Source organism: Bos indicus x Bos taurus, chromosome 17 (assembly GCF_003369695.1).
Source record: "Bos indicus x Bos taurus breed Angus x Brahman F1 hybrid chromosome 17, Bos_hybrid_MaternalHap_v2.0, whole genome shotgun sequence".
Taxonomy (NCBI): domain Eukaryota; kingdom Metazoa; phylum Chordata; class Mammalia; order Artiodactyla; family Bovidae; genus Bos; species Bos indicus x Bos taurus.
Genome location: NC_040092.1, coordinates 18,405,744 through 18,423,959, shown reverse-complemented (window position 1 = coordinate 18,423,959; position 18,216 = coordinate 18,405,744). Strand labels below are relative to the sequence as shown.

Sequence of the window (18,216 nt, the reverse complement as noted above, 5' to 3'; positions counted from 1 at the left end):
GTCAGTGAGGGGGAATTCAATTTTTCAATTAAACCGTAGCATTAAACATTAATTATTTTGTAAGCCAAAAGATATTTTACCCTTCAGTTCAGTTCAGTTCAGTTCAGTCACTCAGTCATGTCCAACTCTTTGTGACCCCATGAACCGCAGCACGCCAGGCCTCCCTGTCCATCACCAACTCCCGGAGTTCACTCAAACTCACATCCATCGAGTCGGTGATGCCATCCATCCATCTCATCTTCTGTCGTCCCCTTCTCCTCCTGCTCCCCATCCCTCCCAGCATCAGAGTCTTTTCCAGTGAGTCAACTCTTCGCATGAGGTGGCCAAAGTACTGGAGTTTCAGCTTTAGCATCATTCCTTCCAAAGAACACCCAGGGCTGATCTCCTTTAGAATGGACTGGTTGGGTGTCCTTGCAGTCCAAGGGACTCTCAAGAGTCTTCTCCAACACCACAGTTCAAAAGCATCACCCTTACTGTTTTTTAAATTACAAAAGAAATACATACTCCTTGCAGTGCATCTAAAATTTATAGAAAAGTGCAAAGATGTAAAATGAAAGTCTTTCTCTTCTACTTACCCCATTTATTGCACTTGGCAGGCGTAACATCTGTTAACAATTTGGTGTATATCTTTTTACATCTTCTATTTATAGTCAGTTTGTCTATAACTTTCCCTCTCCCTGTATCTATGGATACCTTTCTCTCTTTCAAAATTGTATCGCATACTTTGTCATTTAGTTGCTAAGCTGTGTCCAGTTCTTTTGCAACCCCATAGACTGTAGCCCACCAGGCTCCTCTGTCCATGGGATTTTCCAGGCAAGAATACTGCGATGGAGTGCCATTTCCTTCTCCAGTGGATCTTGCTGACCCAGGGATTGAACCCACATCTCTTGCACTAATAGGCAGATTCTTTACCACTGAGCCACTTGGGAAGCCGACAACACATATTGAGTCCTGGAAATGAAACTGCTGGGTCAAAGGCTTACACAAATTTTAAATTTGCATACATATGGACTAGCAAATTGCTATCAGAAAAGTTTGTGCCAATTTACATTCCTACCAAAAGTGTAGGAGAATCCTTTCAAGTAAAGGATTATGATTAATCTTCAAAAATTTTACCAACCTGTTTGGTAGAAAATGGCATTTTAGTTGTTCTTTACTATGTCTGTTTTATTACTAGGGAGCTTGAGCATCTTTTTACATTTATTAGAAGTTTGTATTTTTCTTTTTTGAATTGCACATTCATGTTGTCATTTTTTGTATTAGCTTGTTTGATATCTTGTACAAAACCTCTCCCTTAACGCTGGAAAAGTTCCCAGATTAATTTGGTAGGTGTTCCTGACATTTTGGCATTGAGAAACACTACTAATCTAAGGTGTAGCATCAGGTTAACACCAACATCACAGAAATTCTAAGAATCTCATTTTTATCTAACCTCACTTCGATTTAAAAAATAAACCAGAACTTTTAACTTTAAAACTTTTAGAACTTTTTAACTTTAAAAAGATTTTAGATTTTAAAAACTTTTAGAACTTTTTAACTTTAAAAAGATAAATAAAACTTTAAACTTTAAAAAGATTTTAGATTTTTAAAACTTTTAGAACTTTTTAACTTTAAAAACTTTAAAAAGATAAATAAAACTTTAAAACTTTAAAAAGATTTTAGATTTTAAAAACTTTTAGAACTTTTTAACTTTAAAAAGATAAAACTTTAAACTTTAAAAAGATTTTAGATTTTAAAAACTTTAAAACTTTAAAAAGATTTTAGATTTTAAAAACTTTTAGAACTTTTTAACTTTAAAAAGATAAATAACCTAACTAAAAAAAATGGGCAAAGGATTTGAATGGACATTTTTCCGAAGAATATACGCAAATGGCCAACAAGCACACGAAAATATGATCAACATCATTAGACCTTAGGGAAATGCAAACCATACAGCTTTAAATCTGTGAATTGTGTAGAATATGAATTGTATCTCAATGAAGGTGTTTTTAAAAAGGGAACCCAGGATGAAAGGGCATTTGGGATGTCAGGACAACCTGGACCAGGGATTGAACCCAGGCCCCAGCAGTAAAAGCATGAGTCCTAACCACTGGAACACCCTGGAATTTCCAATGGTGTAGTTTTAAGATATACGAAAAATATAGCACGTCACGTGGAAGAATAGAGATAAGTCTTTTGGGTAGATTTTTCTAAATTCAGGACAGTTCAACTATTTATTTCCAGATTAAAGATTTGAGTTCCATTTCATAAGATAATTTATTTCTGTTCTTCAAATAGTGTAATATTGTTCATTGCATTTTATAGGGTACTTGCTGAGGCAATTGTTCTTTTTACATCGAGTCAAGAGGAAGTTACTCTTGCTGTTACTCCACTGAAGGTTTGCATTAAGAGTTCTAATGAGGAATCAATGGGTAAGGATTATATCTGTCACTGTGCTTTGATGGAATATTACTTCCTGGCTTTCCTGATTACTCTATGGTTATACAGTAAATATTACTGGCATAATATTTATTCTTTACTAAAAGGCAGTAAAAGTAAAACATAGAAAGATCATCAAAATTTTCAAGAGACCAAAGAATTTTGTCAACCAGTAATTAAAATACTTGGCTGTGAAATTCAAATTGTTTTAAAATTAGAATGGTTACTGAAAAAAATATTTTTTCAGTTAAAATTTTAAGGTCTATTTCTTATCCTTTGTATTTAGCATAAAGGAAGGGAAGAGGCCAGCCATCTAATTGAGATGATATTTGACCACATAAAAAGGAAAACTAAGTTAGAAATGTAAGATATTCCAGATGGCAAATATATAGGGCAGAAAATGTGAATATTTCTTTAGTTCACTCTTCCAAGAGTTATCCAGATGGAATGGAGACACTATGGCATGATTAAATCTGGAGTTTTGCTGTTAAGGAAATTTACTAGGGTATTTTTGGCATAAGCTGTTTGAGATTCTTTGACCTTGGATAATATTTGCGGGATGATAGCAGTAAAGAGTCCGACACGACTGGAGGACTTCACTTTCACTTTTCACTTTCATGCGTTGGAGAAGGAAATGGCAACCCACTCCAGTGTTCTTGCCTGGAGAGTCCCAGGGACGGCCTGGCGGGCTGCCATCTATGGGGTTGCACAGAGTGGGACATGACTGAAGCGACTTAGCAGCAGCAGCAGCAGCAAAGAAAGAATATAAAGGTAGAAACAATATTTGAAAGGTGGCGGATTCATGTTGATGTATGGCAAAACCAATACAATGTTGTAAAGTAATTAACCTCCAATTAAGATAAATAAATTTATATTAAAAAAAGTAAAAAAAAATAAACACTGAAAAAAAAAAGAAAGTGAAAAACCAGTATAACTAGTGCTTAAGGTGGGTCAGGTAACTTTGTAGTGTTTAGTTTTTGCCAGATGCTGTTCTAAATGGTTTACATTTGTGAAGCCATTTGATCTTTGTAACAACTCTGTGATGTAGCTACTATTAGTATCCTCATTTTCCATATGAACAATATGAAGCACAGAGAAACTAAGTGACTTGCTGCTGTCTCACAGCTAATAAGTGGTGGATTATGATCTGAATAGAGGCTGTCAGGTTCCAGGGCTTAGGCTCATTACCACCGTGCTCTTGTTGCTTCTCTCAAGTCTCATCTAGTATTCTTTTTTGGCACTTAGAAGTGCATGATCTGGAAAGTATATGCGTGGCTAGTGAGAGGGTCTGTTTTATATTCATAATGTCATCTCTGAATAAAGATGGCCATTTAGTAACCAGGAGATGCTATCCCTTGTGAGCAGCTTTCTAATGAGTAGTTATAGTTATGCTTGACTGGGGACCCAGTTGTTTAATTTTATTATTGCACCTACTCTATTGTCAGCCCTCTGGGAGTGACATGAGCTTTCTTTTCTCAATTTATTTTTTAAAATATTCTTTTTTTGTATTCTTTTCCATCATGGTTTATTATAGGATATTGAATACAGTTACCTGTGCTATACAGTAAGACATGCTTATCCACTTTACATCTAATAGTTTGATCGGCTAATCCCAAACTCCCAGTCCAACCCTCCCTTGCCCTCCCCCTCCCCCATGGCAACCACAAGTCGTGACCTTCTTGATTGAGATGAAGGTATTTGTAAGGTATTGTTTGGTCCTTTAAAAATATAAATACTATTTCTCCTTTGTTCTTATGCTTAAATAATTCATGTTCATTGAAGAAAATTAAGAACACACAAACAGCACATAAAGTCACCTGGAATCCTCCTACCTGGAGAAAAGCACTTAATATAGAAAAGCACTTTTCTATATCTTATATCTGAGAACAGGAGATTGGTTTAATTGGTGAAATACAATGAAGCTATTATTAAAAGTAGTCTTGGGAGTTCCCTGGTGGCCTAGCAGGATTCTAGGCCTTTACTGCCATGGGCCTGGGTTTAGTCCCTGGTTGGAGAACTAAGATCCTGCAAGCCATGCTGCACAGCCCCTCCCAAAAAATAGTAGTCTTGTTTGTGTGTATGTATACATTTCTTTCTCTCTGGGATGTATATCAAAGATGTTATTGAAGTTAATAATTGTAGTGGAAAACACAAAACACCAACACACACAAATAATTTGGAAAAGGTACTTATTGACATAAGGGACTGAGCTTCCCTCATAGCTCAGTTGGTAAAGAATCCGCCTGCAATGCAGGAGACTCCAGTTTGATTCCTGAGTTGGGAAGATCCCCTGAAGAAGGGAAAGGCTACCCACTCCAGTATTCTGGCCTGGAGAATTCCATGGACTGTACAGTCTATGGGGTCTCAAAAGAGTTGGACACAACTGAGCAACTTTCAGTTATTGACGTGGAAATATAGCCAGGATATATTATTGAATAGATTATAAAATGGTATGCATAGTATGATTGTATTTTCATTTTTAAAATGCACATGAAATTTTAATAAAAGAGAACAAAATTCACCTGTTATTGTCTGTCTTTTGGATTATAGCCATCCTAGTGACTTCACTTTCACTTTTCACTTTCATGCATTGGAGAAGGAAATGGCAACCCACTCCAGTGTTCTTGCCTGGAGAATCCCAGGGATGGGGGAGCCTGGTGGGCTGCCGTCTGTGGGGTCGCACAGAGTTGGACACGACTGAAGTGACTTAGCAGCAGCAGCAGCAGTGGGTATAAAGTGTTGTCTCATTGTGCTTTTGATTTTCATTCGTCTAGTAACTAATGATTTGAGTATCTTTTTGTGTGTGCTTATTGTTTATTTGTATGTTTTCTTGGAGAAATGTCTGTTCATATCCCTTGTTTATTTTTCACTTGAGTTATTTATCTTTATTGTTCTGAATACTAGCCCCTTATCATATGTGCCGTGCTGTGCTAAGTCACTTCAGTCAACTCTGTACGACCCAATGGACCATAGCCTGCCAGGCTCCTCTGTCCGTGGGATTCTCCCAGCAAGAATACTGGAGTGGATTGCTATGCCCTCCTCCAGGGGATCTTCCCAAGCTAGGGATTGAACCTGTGTCTCTTACGTCTCCTGCATTGGTGGGCGGGTTCTTTACCACTAGCACCACCTGGGAAGCCCCCCTTATCATACATATATTATTTCAAATATTTTCTCCCATTCTGTGAAGTTGATTTTTACTTTCCATTTTTTTCTTTTTTGGCCACCCCTCCCAGCTTGTGGGATAGAGAAAGTGGAGGTGGCAGTCTCTTAATGCCTGGGCCCAGACCAGAAACTAGCACTAGATGACTCCATCATATACTATTAGTGAGAGTAGACAGAAAGCCCACTCACCCCAAGGGGAAGAGACACAGGTATAGACCCTACCACTCAATGAAGAAATGTCAAAGAACTTGTGGCTATTTTTAACCTACAATTTATGGTTATATTTACTTTTCTTTTTTAAAAAATACTTACTTATTTGGCTGCACTGAGTCTTAATTGCAGGATCTTCCGTTTTTGTTGAGCTGTGTGGGATCTTTAGTTGCAGCAGGGAAACTCTCAGTTACGAAATGTGGGATCTAGTTCCCTGACCAGGTATTGAACCCCAGCCCCCTGCATTAGGAGTAAGGAGTCTTAGCCACTGGACCACCAGGGAAGTCCCTGACTATATTTTCTTATTAAAATTTCACAAATACCTACAGAATTGATGTTATTCTTTATTTTCCTATAATATTGAACAGACCTGACCGATTCTGTATACAGTGAGATGTTTGTTGGTCCAGATGAGTTTGACTTCTTTCAAATTGGAATTGACACTGAAATAACATTTTGCTTCAAAGAACTGAAGGTAAAACCAAAAGTAGTGTCCAGTTAGAATTATCGGTGGCAGTTTTTAATAAAGATTTCACATTTTCCCCCTTCTTTTCTTTTCAGGGAGTGCTGACATTTTCAGAAGCTATACATGCTCCTATAGCCATTCATTTTGACTTTCCTGGGAAGTAGGTCTTTGGGACATTTCTGAGTTTATTTTTTTTTCTTTTGTCGTATACTAATAAATAAAACCCTTTGGGTCACGTTGAAATTAATTCACACCTCAGGAATTCCTTAACTTTACTAGCAACACTTATCAAACTAAAATTTTGAAAGATGTTGTAACCTAGTGTTCTTTTGATTGGTGACTTGATTTAGAAAAATACATTATTTTGCAGAGCAAAAACATTTATAAACTTGATATACTGAATAAATTGCCTAATTAGAAAATTATATATGCCTTAAACAAGTTAAATCTCTATGAAACTATGGTATGTTATATTTCAGAACTAAAATTTCAAAGAGATTGGGTTAGGATGTGGTAATTTTTAAGGGCTCTTTTAAGTCTAAGGACTATCTCAATTTGTGAAAAAACGATTAAGACTTCTACTTTTACTGTTTCTTTTTACTCCAAAATCAGGTATCATTTTCTAATGTTTTCCCAGTGTCCATCAGAAAATGAGTGTGGTTTTTGCTCTGGTTTTGCCTTTTTTAGACCCATGGCTTTAAGTATTGACGATATGTTATTGGAAGCCAACTTTATTTTGGCTACATTAGCTGATGAGCCAAGTAGAGCGTCTTCTCTACAAACACTGTATCTTTCACAAAAACAAAGAAGGTAAGCCTGTGTTTTTAATGTCTTTATTGGTTTGGATAAAGCTACTGCAATCTTATTCTGCAATAATTCAATGGCATTCATTTAGGAAACAACTGAGAAGGAAAACATTAAAAGATCTGAAATTTTAACTGAATCAGGAAGAGCTCCAGGAAGACCTAACTGTAACATAGAAATATCACCCATCTTTCACAGATACTTGCTTTTTTCTCTTATGATCACAGTTTAACAGAACTGTCTGGTTTATCTTTGTCATTACCTAAAACTCATTTGTGATTTCAGTGGCTGTTTTTTAGGAGTGATATAGTGTTAAGTTTCACAGGAAGGTTTGTATTCATTACCCAGAGCTCTCTTTCTTAGACATATGGACAGGCAGCCATTGTTTTTCTTTCTTTCTTTCTTTTTTTCCCTTTTGTGTCTCTCTCGTTTGTTTTTTTTTTTTTTTTTTTTTAAATTTTGGCTGCATTGCATGGCTTGCAGGATCTCAGTTCCCTGTCCAGGGATTGAACCTAGGCCACAGCAGTGAAAGTGTAATGTCCTCACCACTGGAGTGCCAGGGAACTCCCCCTTTTGCCTCTTAACTTTTTTTTTTTTTGGTGGAGGCTACTTCATAGTAAAAAATAACAAATTTCTATGGGAAATTAGGAAAATGCAGTAAAGTACAAAGAATAAAATGAAAAACACTCACAATTTTACCACCTAATGGTAGCCACTGTTAATGTTTGACACACTGTGTTTTCTTTCAGACTTTTAATTTTGCATATATTTGCATTTTAAAACAAGATTGGCTCATATAGCATAGGTAGTTTTGTATCCTGTTTTTTTCCCACAAAATATTATATTGTGAACATTTTCTAATATTGCTGATAATGACTTAGAAACATGCTTTTTAATGATTCTATACAATTTTATCATACAGATGTATTGTAATTTGACTTTTTTTTTTCCTACCTATGCCCTTCTACTGTGTCATAAGATTGTCTCCTGCACACTTGGGTTGCTTTACTGAAAAATTTGAATCTGCAAGAGAATTTCTAAATAATCGTATATGTGAATCTTAACTTTCAAACAATTAGTTTGATGTTTTTTCAATATATTCCCTAAACTGGTGTTATCATTGTCATTTCATGTTGCTCTTTTAGTTATATACAAATATATATTTCAAAGTAAACAGTTCATTCATTTAATCTCTATTATTAATACCTCAGGTCAGAGCCGATACATTCAAATTCAAAGGCTGGTAAAAATGTAACCAGCAAGGTCCCAGAGTATATCTCAAGAAAAGTAGAACCCAAAAGGCTATATTCTAATGAGACTCCCACGAACATTTCTACATTGGAAAATTGTGGCAGCCCTTTAATGAAAAGAGCAAACAAAGACATTACTGAAGTACCCGAAAGCGATGGAAACCTGAGTGAAGTACCAGAAAGCAGTGTCAGCGACACGGAAGACGTGCCAGGGTCTCCATGTCTCAGGAAGGTAAAGGAACAACAACACTGAGACATAAGTAAGCCGAGGTCAGGCATCCTTGCTGTCCATCTCCCTTGTCAATCTCCCTGCCTCAGCCCACCCCCAATATCCTGCAAATTAATTTCATTAGTTTTTGATGGGGAGAGCTGAAGCCAGTCTGAGATGGAGAAAAGGCTGATTTATACAATGTCAGTACAAAACAAATTGTTCATTGAGTAATTCTAACAAAGTATGTTTAGAGATTTGATCACTTGTTTTAAAGAACAAATTGTGATTGTTTATAGCATATTATCTTTGCATACAAATATTGATAATATGCTAAAGTCATATACTTTGTTTTCTAAAATAAGTGTCCTAATTTTCTTTTTCAAGTTTGGTCAAGAAACCTCTTATTCATGGTAGCACAGATACAAATTTCATCACAAGAAACATCACAAATTTCTTCGTAGTAGAGTCCCAGTTAATAACATTATTGTAATACCAATATTTTGCTATTATAGATGGATGATAAATTCTACAAAATGCTATAATGTTAAACCTTATGTCATCTATTGAACTGAAGATAAACATAATTTATTAGAAGTATCTTAAATAATGATAGTACACATTTTACATGTTTACATTAATGTTTTATTCAAGCTTGTTTTGCTGTTGTTATTATTGGTTTGGAAATATGAGTTTCTTAGAAATTTGAAAGGAGAAATAATATTGCTAGAAGTTACTACTTACTTCTCACTAGTCCTTTTCAGAATTGATAGTAATTAGCAAAATGGACCAATTTAAGTTGCATTTCCAAAGTGTCATTAGGATGGCAGTCAGTTTTTTACTAAGAGAAAGAGCAGGGAGCTGACACTTGCCATGTTACATACCCCTGTGAATTTTACATTTTGACTTTATTTCATTTTTAAGTCACAATATCCACTGCTACTGGGCTTTCCTGGTGGCTCAGTGGTAAAGAATCTGCCTGCCAGTGTAGGAGATGCAGGTTTGATTCTTGGGTCAGGAAGATCCCCTGGAAAAGGAAATGGCAACCTACTCCAATATTCTTGCCTCAGAAATCCCATGGACAGAGGAACCTGGCCAGCTACAATCCACGGGGTTGCAAAGAGTCAAATACGACTGAGCAACTAAACAATGACAATGCTGTAATAAAGACTTCTAGGGTCGTAAAATTGGACAGTAAACTCCACTTATTATTCAGTTTGATCCCATAAGTGTTTATTGAATACCTGTTATATGCCCAGTACTTATGGCAATTTTCTCTTCTTGTTAATTACTAACTTGGCCATAAAAGAAAACTAAAATGTGTCTTTTCATTATGCAAAAACATTTTCCCCGTCCTGTTTTTTGGTCACACATATTGTGCTTACTTTTATTTTTTTTACAGACAACAACAGGAACACATTTCCCTGCTGCTTCATCTCCCTGAAATTCACTAAGATTGCCAATTTCCTCACTAGGGAAAGTGACATTTAGAGCTGTAAGCTCCACGAGTTTCATTACAGCACTCTTTTCTTTTCTGTCATGTCACTTACATCCTAAATTCTAAAAAGAAAACTCTACTTTGGAAGGGAAGTTTTGCCTTAACTCCTGCAGAAATGAGATTACATTATGGGTAAATGATTTAGACCCTTATCATCTATCTGAACTACGGGGAGCCTTCTGATTGGCCTCCATACCTCCATTCTTCTCCATTCTTGTTTTCCTCCACACTGTACTAAAAGATTCTGTTTGGACCTTACAGTGAGGTATAGGGCTCCTGGGTTGGAGCCTCTGCCTTGCCACTTGTGTGACTTGGGCAAGTTACGTATCTTTGCTTCAGTTTTCTTTCTGTTGGTAAAATGAGGATAATAATGATGAATTGTTGTGAAATTGAATTGTTGTGAATTAATTGAGCTAATAGCTGGAGCTGGCAGATGGTCAGTGCTCAGCATCACTCTCCTGCTTTTAAATCTCTTGGATTGTCCACTTTTCCCATGGAATTTCACTTAAACTCCTTGAAGTGGCATTAGGGGACTTTGCCTAGAGTATTTAATATAATCTCATTTCCTCCTCTGAGGTCCAGTTCTAGTCCTTCAGATTAGGTTTTAATGTCTGGTAGATTTAGTATCCCTTTGTAGATTCTGTCAGTTTTTTTCCTGGTTATTCCTGAGTATGTATTTTTTATTTGAACTTTAATATCAATGTATCCAACTCCATAAAAAAAATCTATTGGTGTTTTTTTTTAATTAGGATTTCCTTAAATTTCTGTTAACTTGAGGCTGTTAAGTGACATCTTTATGATGTTGAGTCAATCTGTCTGTGAACACAGGCAATGTATTTCCCTTTATTCTGGTCCACTTTTGTGTCTTTCAGCAGTGTTTTAAAATGTTTCTCATACATTTACACATTTATTATTAAGCTTATTCCTAAATAATTAACCTGTTATATTGCTATTGTGGATGGATGTTATGTTTTCTGTTTTCTCACTGCCTTTTATGTATATGAAGGCTATTGTTTTTTGTGTTACTTTTATATCATACTACCCTGCTGACTTATGTTATTTCCATTCCTTTTATCACTGATTCTCTCAGGGTTTTTAGACATACTTACTATATGTCACTTTTTTATATACCAATAGTTTCATTTCTTCTTTAATGCCTCCAACTGACTTTCGTTCAGTTGCATTAGCACATAACCTCTAGTACCACATTTAGAGTGGAGAGAATGGGCCTGCTTGCTTAGTTCCTGATCTTAATGGAAACATTGTGCATATACTTTTGTGTTCTACTTTTGCTCATATTATTGCACCTACATTTCAGGGTAGTAGTATTCCTCTTTTCACTGTTCAAACTCCTACCCACCTTCAAAGCCCAACTCAAATGATACATCTCCTTCTGAAGTCTTCTCATTCTACTCATTATTACTGTCACATAATAACTTGGTAGATATGCTTGTTACTCCACTAGGTAGATTGTGAGTTCATCAAGGGCAGACCTGAGTCTTATTCATCTCTGTATTCTTAGTGCATAAGCCAGTAGTTGGCAGACCTCCAGACCTGGTTTGGGATAGCCTGAGAAAATTTTAAAAATCCCTCCAATAGTATCACAAAATTCCAAAATGAAACCGATTTTTAAATTCACCGTATTAAAAAAATAAATATATGGTAGTATTCTACTTTGGGGAAGGGGGTTTTCAAAATTAAACTATTGTAGAGGAGTATTGGGCTTCTCTGATAGCTCAGCTGGTAAAGAATCTGGCTGCAATGCAGGAGACCCTGGTTTGATCCCTGGGTTGGGAAGATCCTCTGGAGGAGGGCATGGCAACCAATTCAAGTATTCTTGCCCAGAGAAGTCCATGGACAGCAGAGCCTGGCAGGCTACAGTCCATAGGGTTGCAAAGAGTCAAACATTACTGAGTGACTAAGCACAGCACAGAGAAATATTACTGTATTCTAAATAATGACCAATATTTTTTCCATTGTGGATTTTCAATAAGTTTAATCAAGAAGTTATACACACATACACACACACAAGAAGTTATACACAGCTCTCAGGGACACCAAAATGAGGAAAAATATCTAGAATTGTTACCTTTTTTTACTGATGATTGACCTACAACACTATGTAAATTCTATGTGCATAACATAATGATTCAGTATTTCCACACATTACAAAATGATCACAATAACAGAAATTTAGAGTGGTTTTCAAAGACCAAAGTCTCATAAAAGTTATGATAATATTGTTGACTATTTCTTCATGCTGTACGTTTCATCCACATTACTCATTTATGTTGTAACTGGAATTTGTACCTCTTAATCTCCCTCACCTGGTTCATTCATCCCCCCCGACACCTCCCCGCTCTGGCAGCCACCTGTTTGTTCTCTGTATCTATGAGTCTGTTTCTGTTTCCTTATGTTTGTTCACTTGTTTTGCTTTTTAGATTCCATATATAAGTGAAATCTTATAGTGTTTGTCTTTCTGTGACTTATTTCCCTTAGTATAACAACACCTTGTAAGTTCATTGATTTTGTTATAAATGGCAAGACTTTTATTCTTTTTCGTGGCTGAGTAATATTCCTTTGTATATATGCACCGCATCTTCTTTATCCATTCATCTATTGATGGACACAGGTCACTTCTATATCTTGCTATTATAAATAATGCTGCAAAGAATATAGGGGCTCAGATACTTTTTGCGTTAGTGTTTTTATTTTTTTCAGAAAAACAGCAGGAGTGGAATTGCTGGATTGTATGGCAGTTCTATTTTTAAGAAAACATGTATACTGTTAAATTTTTCTATAACAATGCACCTTCTTACTCAATTCATACAGAACTTGGACTCATTCCAAGTTACATAGCTATTCACAGACTTTCTGCATTAGAAGACTATTAGATACTAGGGAAGGGCTTGATCATCCAGCCATGAACGATTTAGAGGCTGAAGAGTAGGGGGGGACAAGCGGGGAGTAGCAAATGACATTTGACCTTAAGTCAATGGCAAATTCAGGGCAGCTCTCAAAGACCATAGTAAACTAAGATTTTTAGCTTACCAGTGTATTAGTTTCTTATTGCTGCTATAGCAAATTACCACAAGCTCAGTGGCTTAAGACAACACAAATTATCTTTCAGTTCAGAAATCAAAAATGGGTCTCATTGAGCTAAAATCAAAGCATTGGCAATGCCGTGTTCCTTTGTGGAGACTAGGGAAGAATCTGCTTTCTTTCTTTTCCTTTCTTCTTGAGATCATCTGCATTCTTTAATCATGGTTACCCGTCAGCTTTAAACCAGCAATGGTTGGTGGAGTCCATTTCACATTTCCTCACTCTGATGCTGATTTCCACATTTAAGGGTCATTGTGATTTCCCATTGGGCCTACCTGGATAGCAGCCTTATTCCACTTGCTCTTTTAATTCCCCTTTGCCTTGTGATATATTCACAGGGTCCTGGGATTAAGACGTGGAGATCTTTGGGGGTGAGGGCAGACCTCATTCTGGCTACCACAGGCAATATCACAGCTAATTTGGGGTGTTTCATCTGAAGCCCAGGTTCAGCAACTGCTGTCTGAAGTGCCCCATGTGGAGGGCATCTTCAGTTTCTGATTTGTAAGGATGAGCCAAGAATAGGGATCGTTTGTTTATTCATGCTTGATACCTACCATATGACTCCCACCAGTGTTTGTTGAGGGCCTTGCACCATAGATGTGGGGTATACAATGGTGTGCAAAATAAACAAGAAAGGTTCCTACACTTGATTATAGACTGGGGATGGGGGGGTGGGGAGGTAGACATTAAACAAATAATCATATGACTAAACATATGATCATTTAAAAAAACTAACCTGTGATAAAGGAAAAGTTCAGGGTGCTTTGAGAGGATTTAAAGTGTGAGCTGACCTAATCCAGGAGGTCAGAAAGTCTTTGAAACTGGTGTTTGGAGCTGAGCTGGAAAGGATAAGATAGTAGGGGGAAGCTGAGTGGATGTGGCATGTGCAAAGGCCCCTGTCATGGAGGGAGTGTGGTAGTTTTAAGGACCTGGAGGAAGACCAGTGCGGCCAGAGGGCAGATAGACGGGGGAAACAATGGCACAGGGTGAATGAAACTGGAGCAGTGAGTGAGTTCCAACTCATGTTGGGTGTAAATGGCCAATATCAGGTACTGTGGCATTGAAAGTATTTGAAGGGTTTTAACAGGGAAAGCTGCCCACAGTGCAGTGAAGCAAGACTGGAAACTCAGTTGTGTCTGAAAGATGGTGATTCAGTAGCAAATGGAGAGAAGTAGCCAAAGTAAACAGCTAATTGAAGAAATAAAACAGCAGGACTTTGTGATGGATCGGTCATGGAGCTTAAGGGAAAGGGAGGTATCAAGGTTGGAGAAACAGGTTCAGTGCTAAGATCATGAATTCTATTTTGCATGTAAGTTGCAGAAATCAAGTAGGATATAGGAAGCTCAAATTCTAACTGTGAGACTCCCTGGCATATACACAGTAATTTCTGCCAGCAGTGTGAATGTGAGTTCTAGAGAGAGGGTATGGCAGAGAAGACTGCCACCACTTAGAGCAGTGGCTCTTAACCACAGCCAGGGGACACAGAGTCATCAATGTCTGCAGACACTTCCGGATGTCACAGTTCAGGAAAGCGGGCTGCCACTGGCATCTCGGGTAGAGGCCAGGGGTGCTGCTCCGTGTCGTCCCAGGAGCAGGACAGCCCGCACAGCAAAGAAACTTAAGTCCTCCAATGTCAGCACTGCTAAGGTTGAGAAACCCTGATTCAAAGTGTGGGTAGAAGAGGGTAAACATTCATCTTTGTTTCATTTAAAGATAAATTTAATAATAATAAAAGGCAAGCCAACTGAAAAGAGCAACCAGAAGAACATAGCATGGGGAAGGTATGAGAAGAAAGTGTCAGAGTGAGTATCTAGTGGGGTGGAGACTGAAATGGCCATTAGTTTAGGGAATCTGGCAATTTTTGGTGACCATTATAAGGACAATTTCTGTATGAGGGTCAGGAGCTTTTTTAGATAGGACCTAAGAGTAGAATGAGAAAATAGAGAAAGCACCTGTAGACAGTTCCACAGCAGAGATTAAGTTGGAGGGAGGACGTGGATGAGGCTATATATTTTAATGAGACATCTGATTATTTTAAAATGCTGATATTCCTATCCAGTAGAGGGGAGGCATGGGAGAGGCTGGGAGTCAGAGACAGGGAGGGAAGGACTGACTCTGGTCAGGAGTAGCTTCTGTCACAGCAAGAGGGAAAGGGGAGAGGATGGGTGAAGTGGAGGAAGATAGCCAGCAGTCTCCATCTGTCCCCCACAGCCCTGGTGTTGGTTTCAGTGGCTCGGGCAGGGTAGTCCAAAGCAGATCCCTGATCCCAAACTGTGTGCCTCTGGAGTCCAGGGAAGGGTTTTACTTTAGGATGTTTTGGGCCACTCATGAAGGTTCTGGGTATCTCATGAACCATCAGCTAATGTGAGACCACAGTGGCTGAGTTTCTGAAAAGGGGCATTTGATAAGCACTAACTTGCTTTGAATAAACAACAGTTATTCTCCCCCCCACCCCCCACAGTTCTCCTGCATGTTCTTTGGAGCAGCTTCTTCTGACCAACAAGAACCTTTCAGCCTCCCTTTCCAGAGTCTGGCAACAGCAAGTGGCAGTGAAGAAGACATGAATAATGGCAGTTTCTCCACATTCTAACAGTGATGGCTGAGCTCACCCGCCCCGTCAATTTACTGGTTCACTTGTACCACAAACACATTTTCACATTTAAATCTGTGAAGATACTGTCTTGGGCTTCCTGGAGAATGGGCTACTGGTTATCTACACATCATCTTGTACAACCACCATATCTAGAAATAACTGCTTGTCAATAAATGTAACTTGCTTTAAAACCATTATGCTATGTGGGAGGCAGAAAAGTTTTTTGTGTAGGGAAAAAGCTCATTAGAATTTTCTTCAGTTCAGGGAATTCCCTGGCAGTCCAGTGGTTAGGACTCTGAGTTTCCATTCAAGGGGCAAGCGTTTGATCTCTGATTAGATCACAGATTCCGTCTCTGGGACCTAAGATTCAACAAGCTGCATGGCGTGGCCAAAAAAAAAAAAAAAAAAAGAATTCTTCAATGTATTGTTTTTTTACAATAGTTTTTAGCATTTTCTTTGCAGTTTTATAGTTATTTAAACTTCCTGTAGCAGCCATTTCAAGTGCATCAGAATGGCTTGTAAAGTTCAGGTATCTTTTGTATTTGATTGCAAGTATTTGAGTTTTGATGCTTTCTGACAGATGAAAACGTCCTGCAGTCTTTTCTCATGTAAGATCATAACTTTGACACAGCAGGGGAAGAAGAGTGAGGTGAATGGAGAAAGCAGCATCAACATGTAGCACCATCAGGTGTAAGATGGATCGCTGATGAGACGTTGCTGTACAGCAAGCACAGGAGCCCAGTCTTGCGCTCTGTGATGGCCTGGAGGGACTGGATGAGGGAGCCCCAGAGGGAAGGGATGTATGATTATGGCTGATTCACATTGTTTTATGGCAGAAACCAACCCAACATTACAAAAATTAAAATAAATAAAAGGCAAAAAACCCAACTTTTTCTCCATTGCTTATATTAAGAATTTAAGTTAAATAATGTGACTTAAAAATTTTGCAGTGTGATGCAGCAAAGAATGGAAGGGATGCCAAAAAATTATTTCTGTATTAGCTGACATAGAACAGCAGCCTCCACTGCCAAGAGAGCCTGGGTCTGGAGTGGAATGAGGGGGAAGATTAATGTCTCTGTTCTTTGCCTCTTTAAGAATTAGCTTCTTACCTGCACAAGCTAAACAATCTGACACAATAACATTGTTATGTAACATCTTATGATGCATGCCTCTCCCTCCCCTAAACCTGTTTCTAGTCAGTTATAACCTGACAAACGACTTCTGTAACACCTTATTGTTAAGTCTGTGAAACCATCAAATCACAAGGAAATATTAACTGGCAAGCAATTGTGCTTTAGATTTTGTGAGGATTAACTAAACAAAGGTGGCTGAGTGGATTAGTAAACTTTAGAACTGTGAACAGAGTTCTGACTAAAACCAGAATGGGTCTAGCTTGGTGATGAGTCAGAACTACCCACAATAACCTAATAAAAACTCAAGTTCATCCCGAAATGTTCCTCAGTGAATGAAAATGGGCTTTCACCAAGCTTTTTGTGGAAATCAGCAATGCCCACATAATTCCACACTGTAGGCTAAAGATTTATGTATCTTTTGTTTACACTGATGATTAGCAATGAATTACACATATTCCTAACAAATGCATATGACTACCCAGAGGATATTATATCCAAGAATAAGTGTATGTCTCCTCACTGAGGATGAAGTTTCTGATTCACTCACTGAAATGGGCCAGGGTGGTTTAGCCTGTGAAGGCACCATCATCAGTGATCACCTAGATTCAGCACTGGTCTGTAAGATAGTTACACTGTCAAGTTGTATATAGTTTGGATTTTAGAATTTGGATACAGAATGCTAAATTTAAATGACACCAGATTTGTGTGTGACCTCACATATCATTTAAAAGATGCTAAAATTTCCCCAGCTGGGAGAACAGCTACAGCCATGAAATTAAAAGACGCTTACTCCTTGGAAGGAAAGTTATGACTAACCTAGATAGCATATTCAAAAGCAGAGACATTACTTTGCCAACAAAGGTCCATCTAGTCAAGGCTATGGTTTTTCCAGTGGTCATGTATGGATGAGACTTGGACTGTGAAGAAAGCTGAGCACCAAAGAATTGATGCTTTTGAACTGTGGTGTTGGAGAAGCCTCTTGAGAGTCCCTTGGACTGCAAGGACACCCAACCAGTCCATTCAGAAGGAGATCAGCCCTGGGATTTCTTTGGAAGGAATGATGCTGAAGCTGAAACTCCAGTACTTTGGCCACCTCATGCGAAAAGACTGGAAAAGACTCTGATGCTGGGAGGGATTGGGGGCAGGAGAAGAAGGGGACGACAGAGGATGAAATGGCTGGATGGCATCACTGACTCGATGGACATGAGTCTGAGTGAACTCCGAGAGTTGGTGACGGACAGGGAGGCCTGGCGTGCTGCAGTTCATGGGGTCACAAAGAGTCGGACATGATTGAGTGACTGAACTGAAACTGATGTAGTAAATCAGCTGGTGAAAAAGAGCTTTAGCGATAAACTAGTGAAAGACAGAAATG

At 38.1% G+C, this 18,216-nt stretch overlaps 1 protein-coding gene across 2 annotated transcripts in view; it reads left to right on the top strand.

The window, feature by feature from the left end:
* The window catches only part of RAD9B (RAD9 checkpoint clamp component B), a 28,163-nt gene extending 12,258 nt beyond the window's left edge, over positions 1-15,905 (top strand). For both annotated transcript variants that reach the window (XM_027566801.1, XM_027566802.1), the window contains exons 6-11: positions 2,305-2,411; positions 6,159-6,265; positions 6,352-6,416; positions 6,944-7,066; positions 8,272-8,542; positions 15,580-15,905. In XM_027566801.1, the coding sequence (XP_027422602.1) occupies positions 2,305-2,411; positions 6,159-6,265; positions 6,352-6,416; positions 6,944-7,066; positions 8,272-8,542; positions 15,580-15,708 (802 nt within the window). In that variant the 3' untranslated portion in view covers positions 15,709-15,905. The remainder of the gene's footprint in view (positions 1-2,304; positions 2,412-6,158; positions 6,266-6,351; positions 6,417-6,943; positions 7,067-8,271; positions 8,543-15,579) is intronic.
* The last annotated feature ends 2,311 nt before the right edge of the window (positions 15,906-18,216 follow it).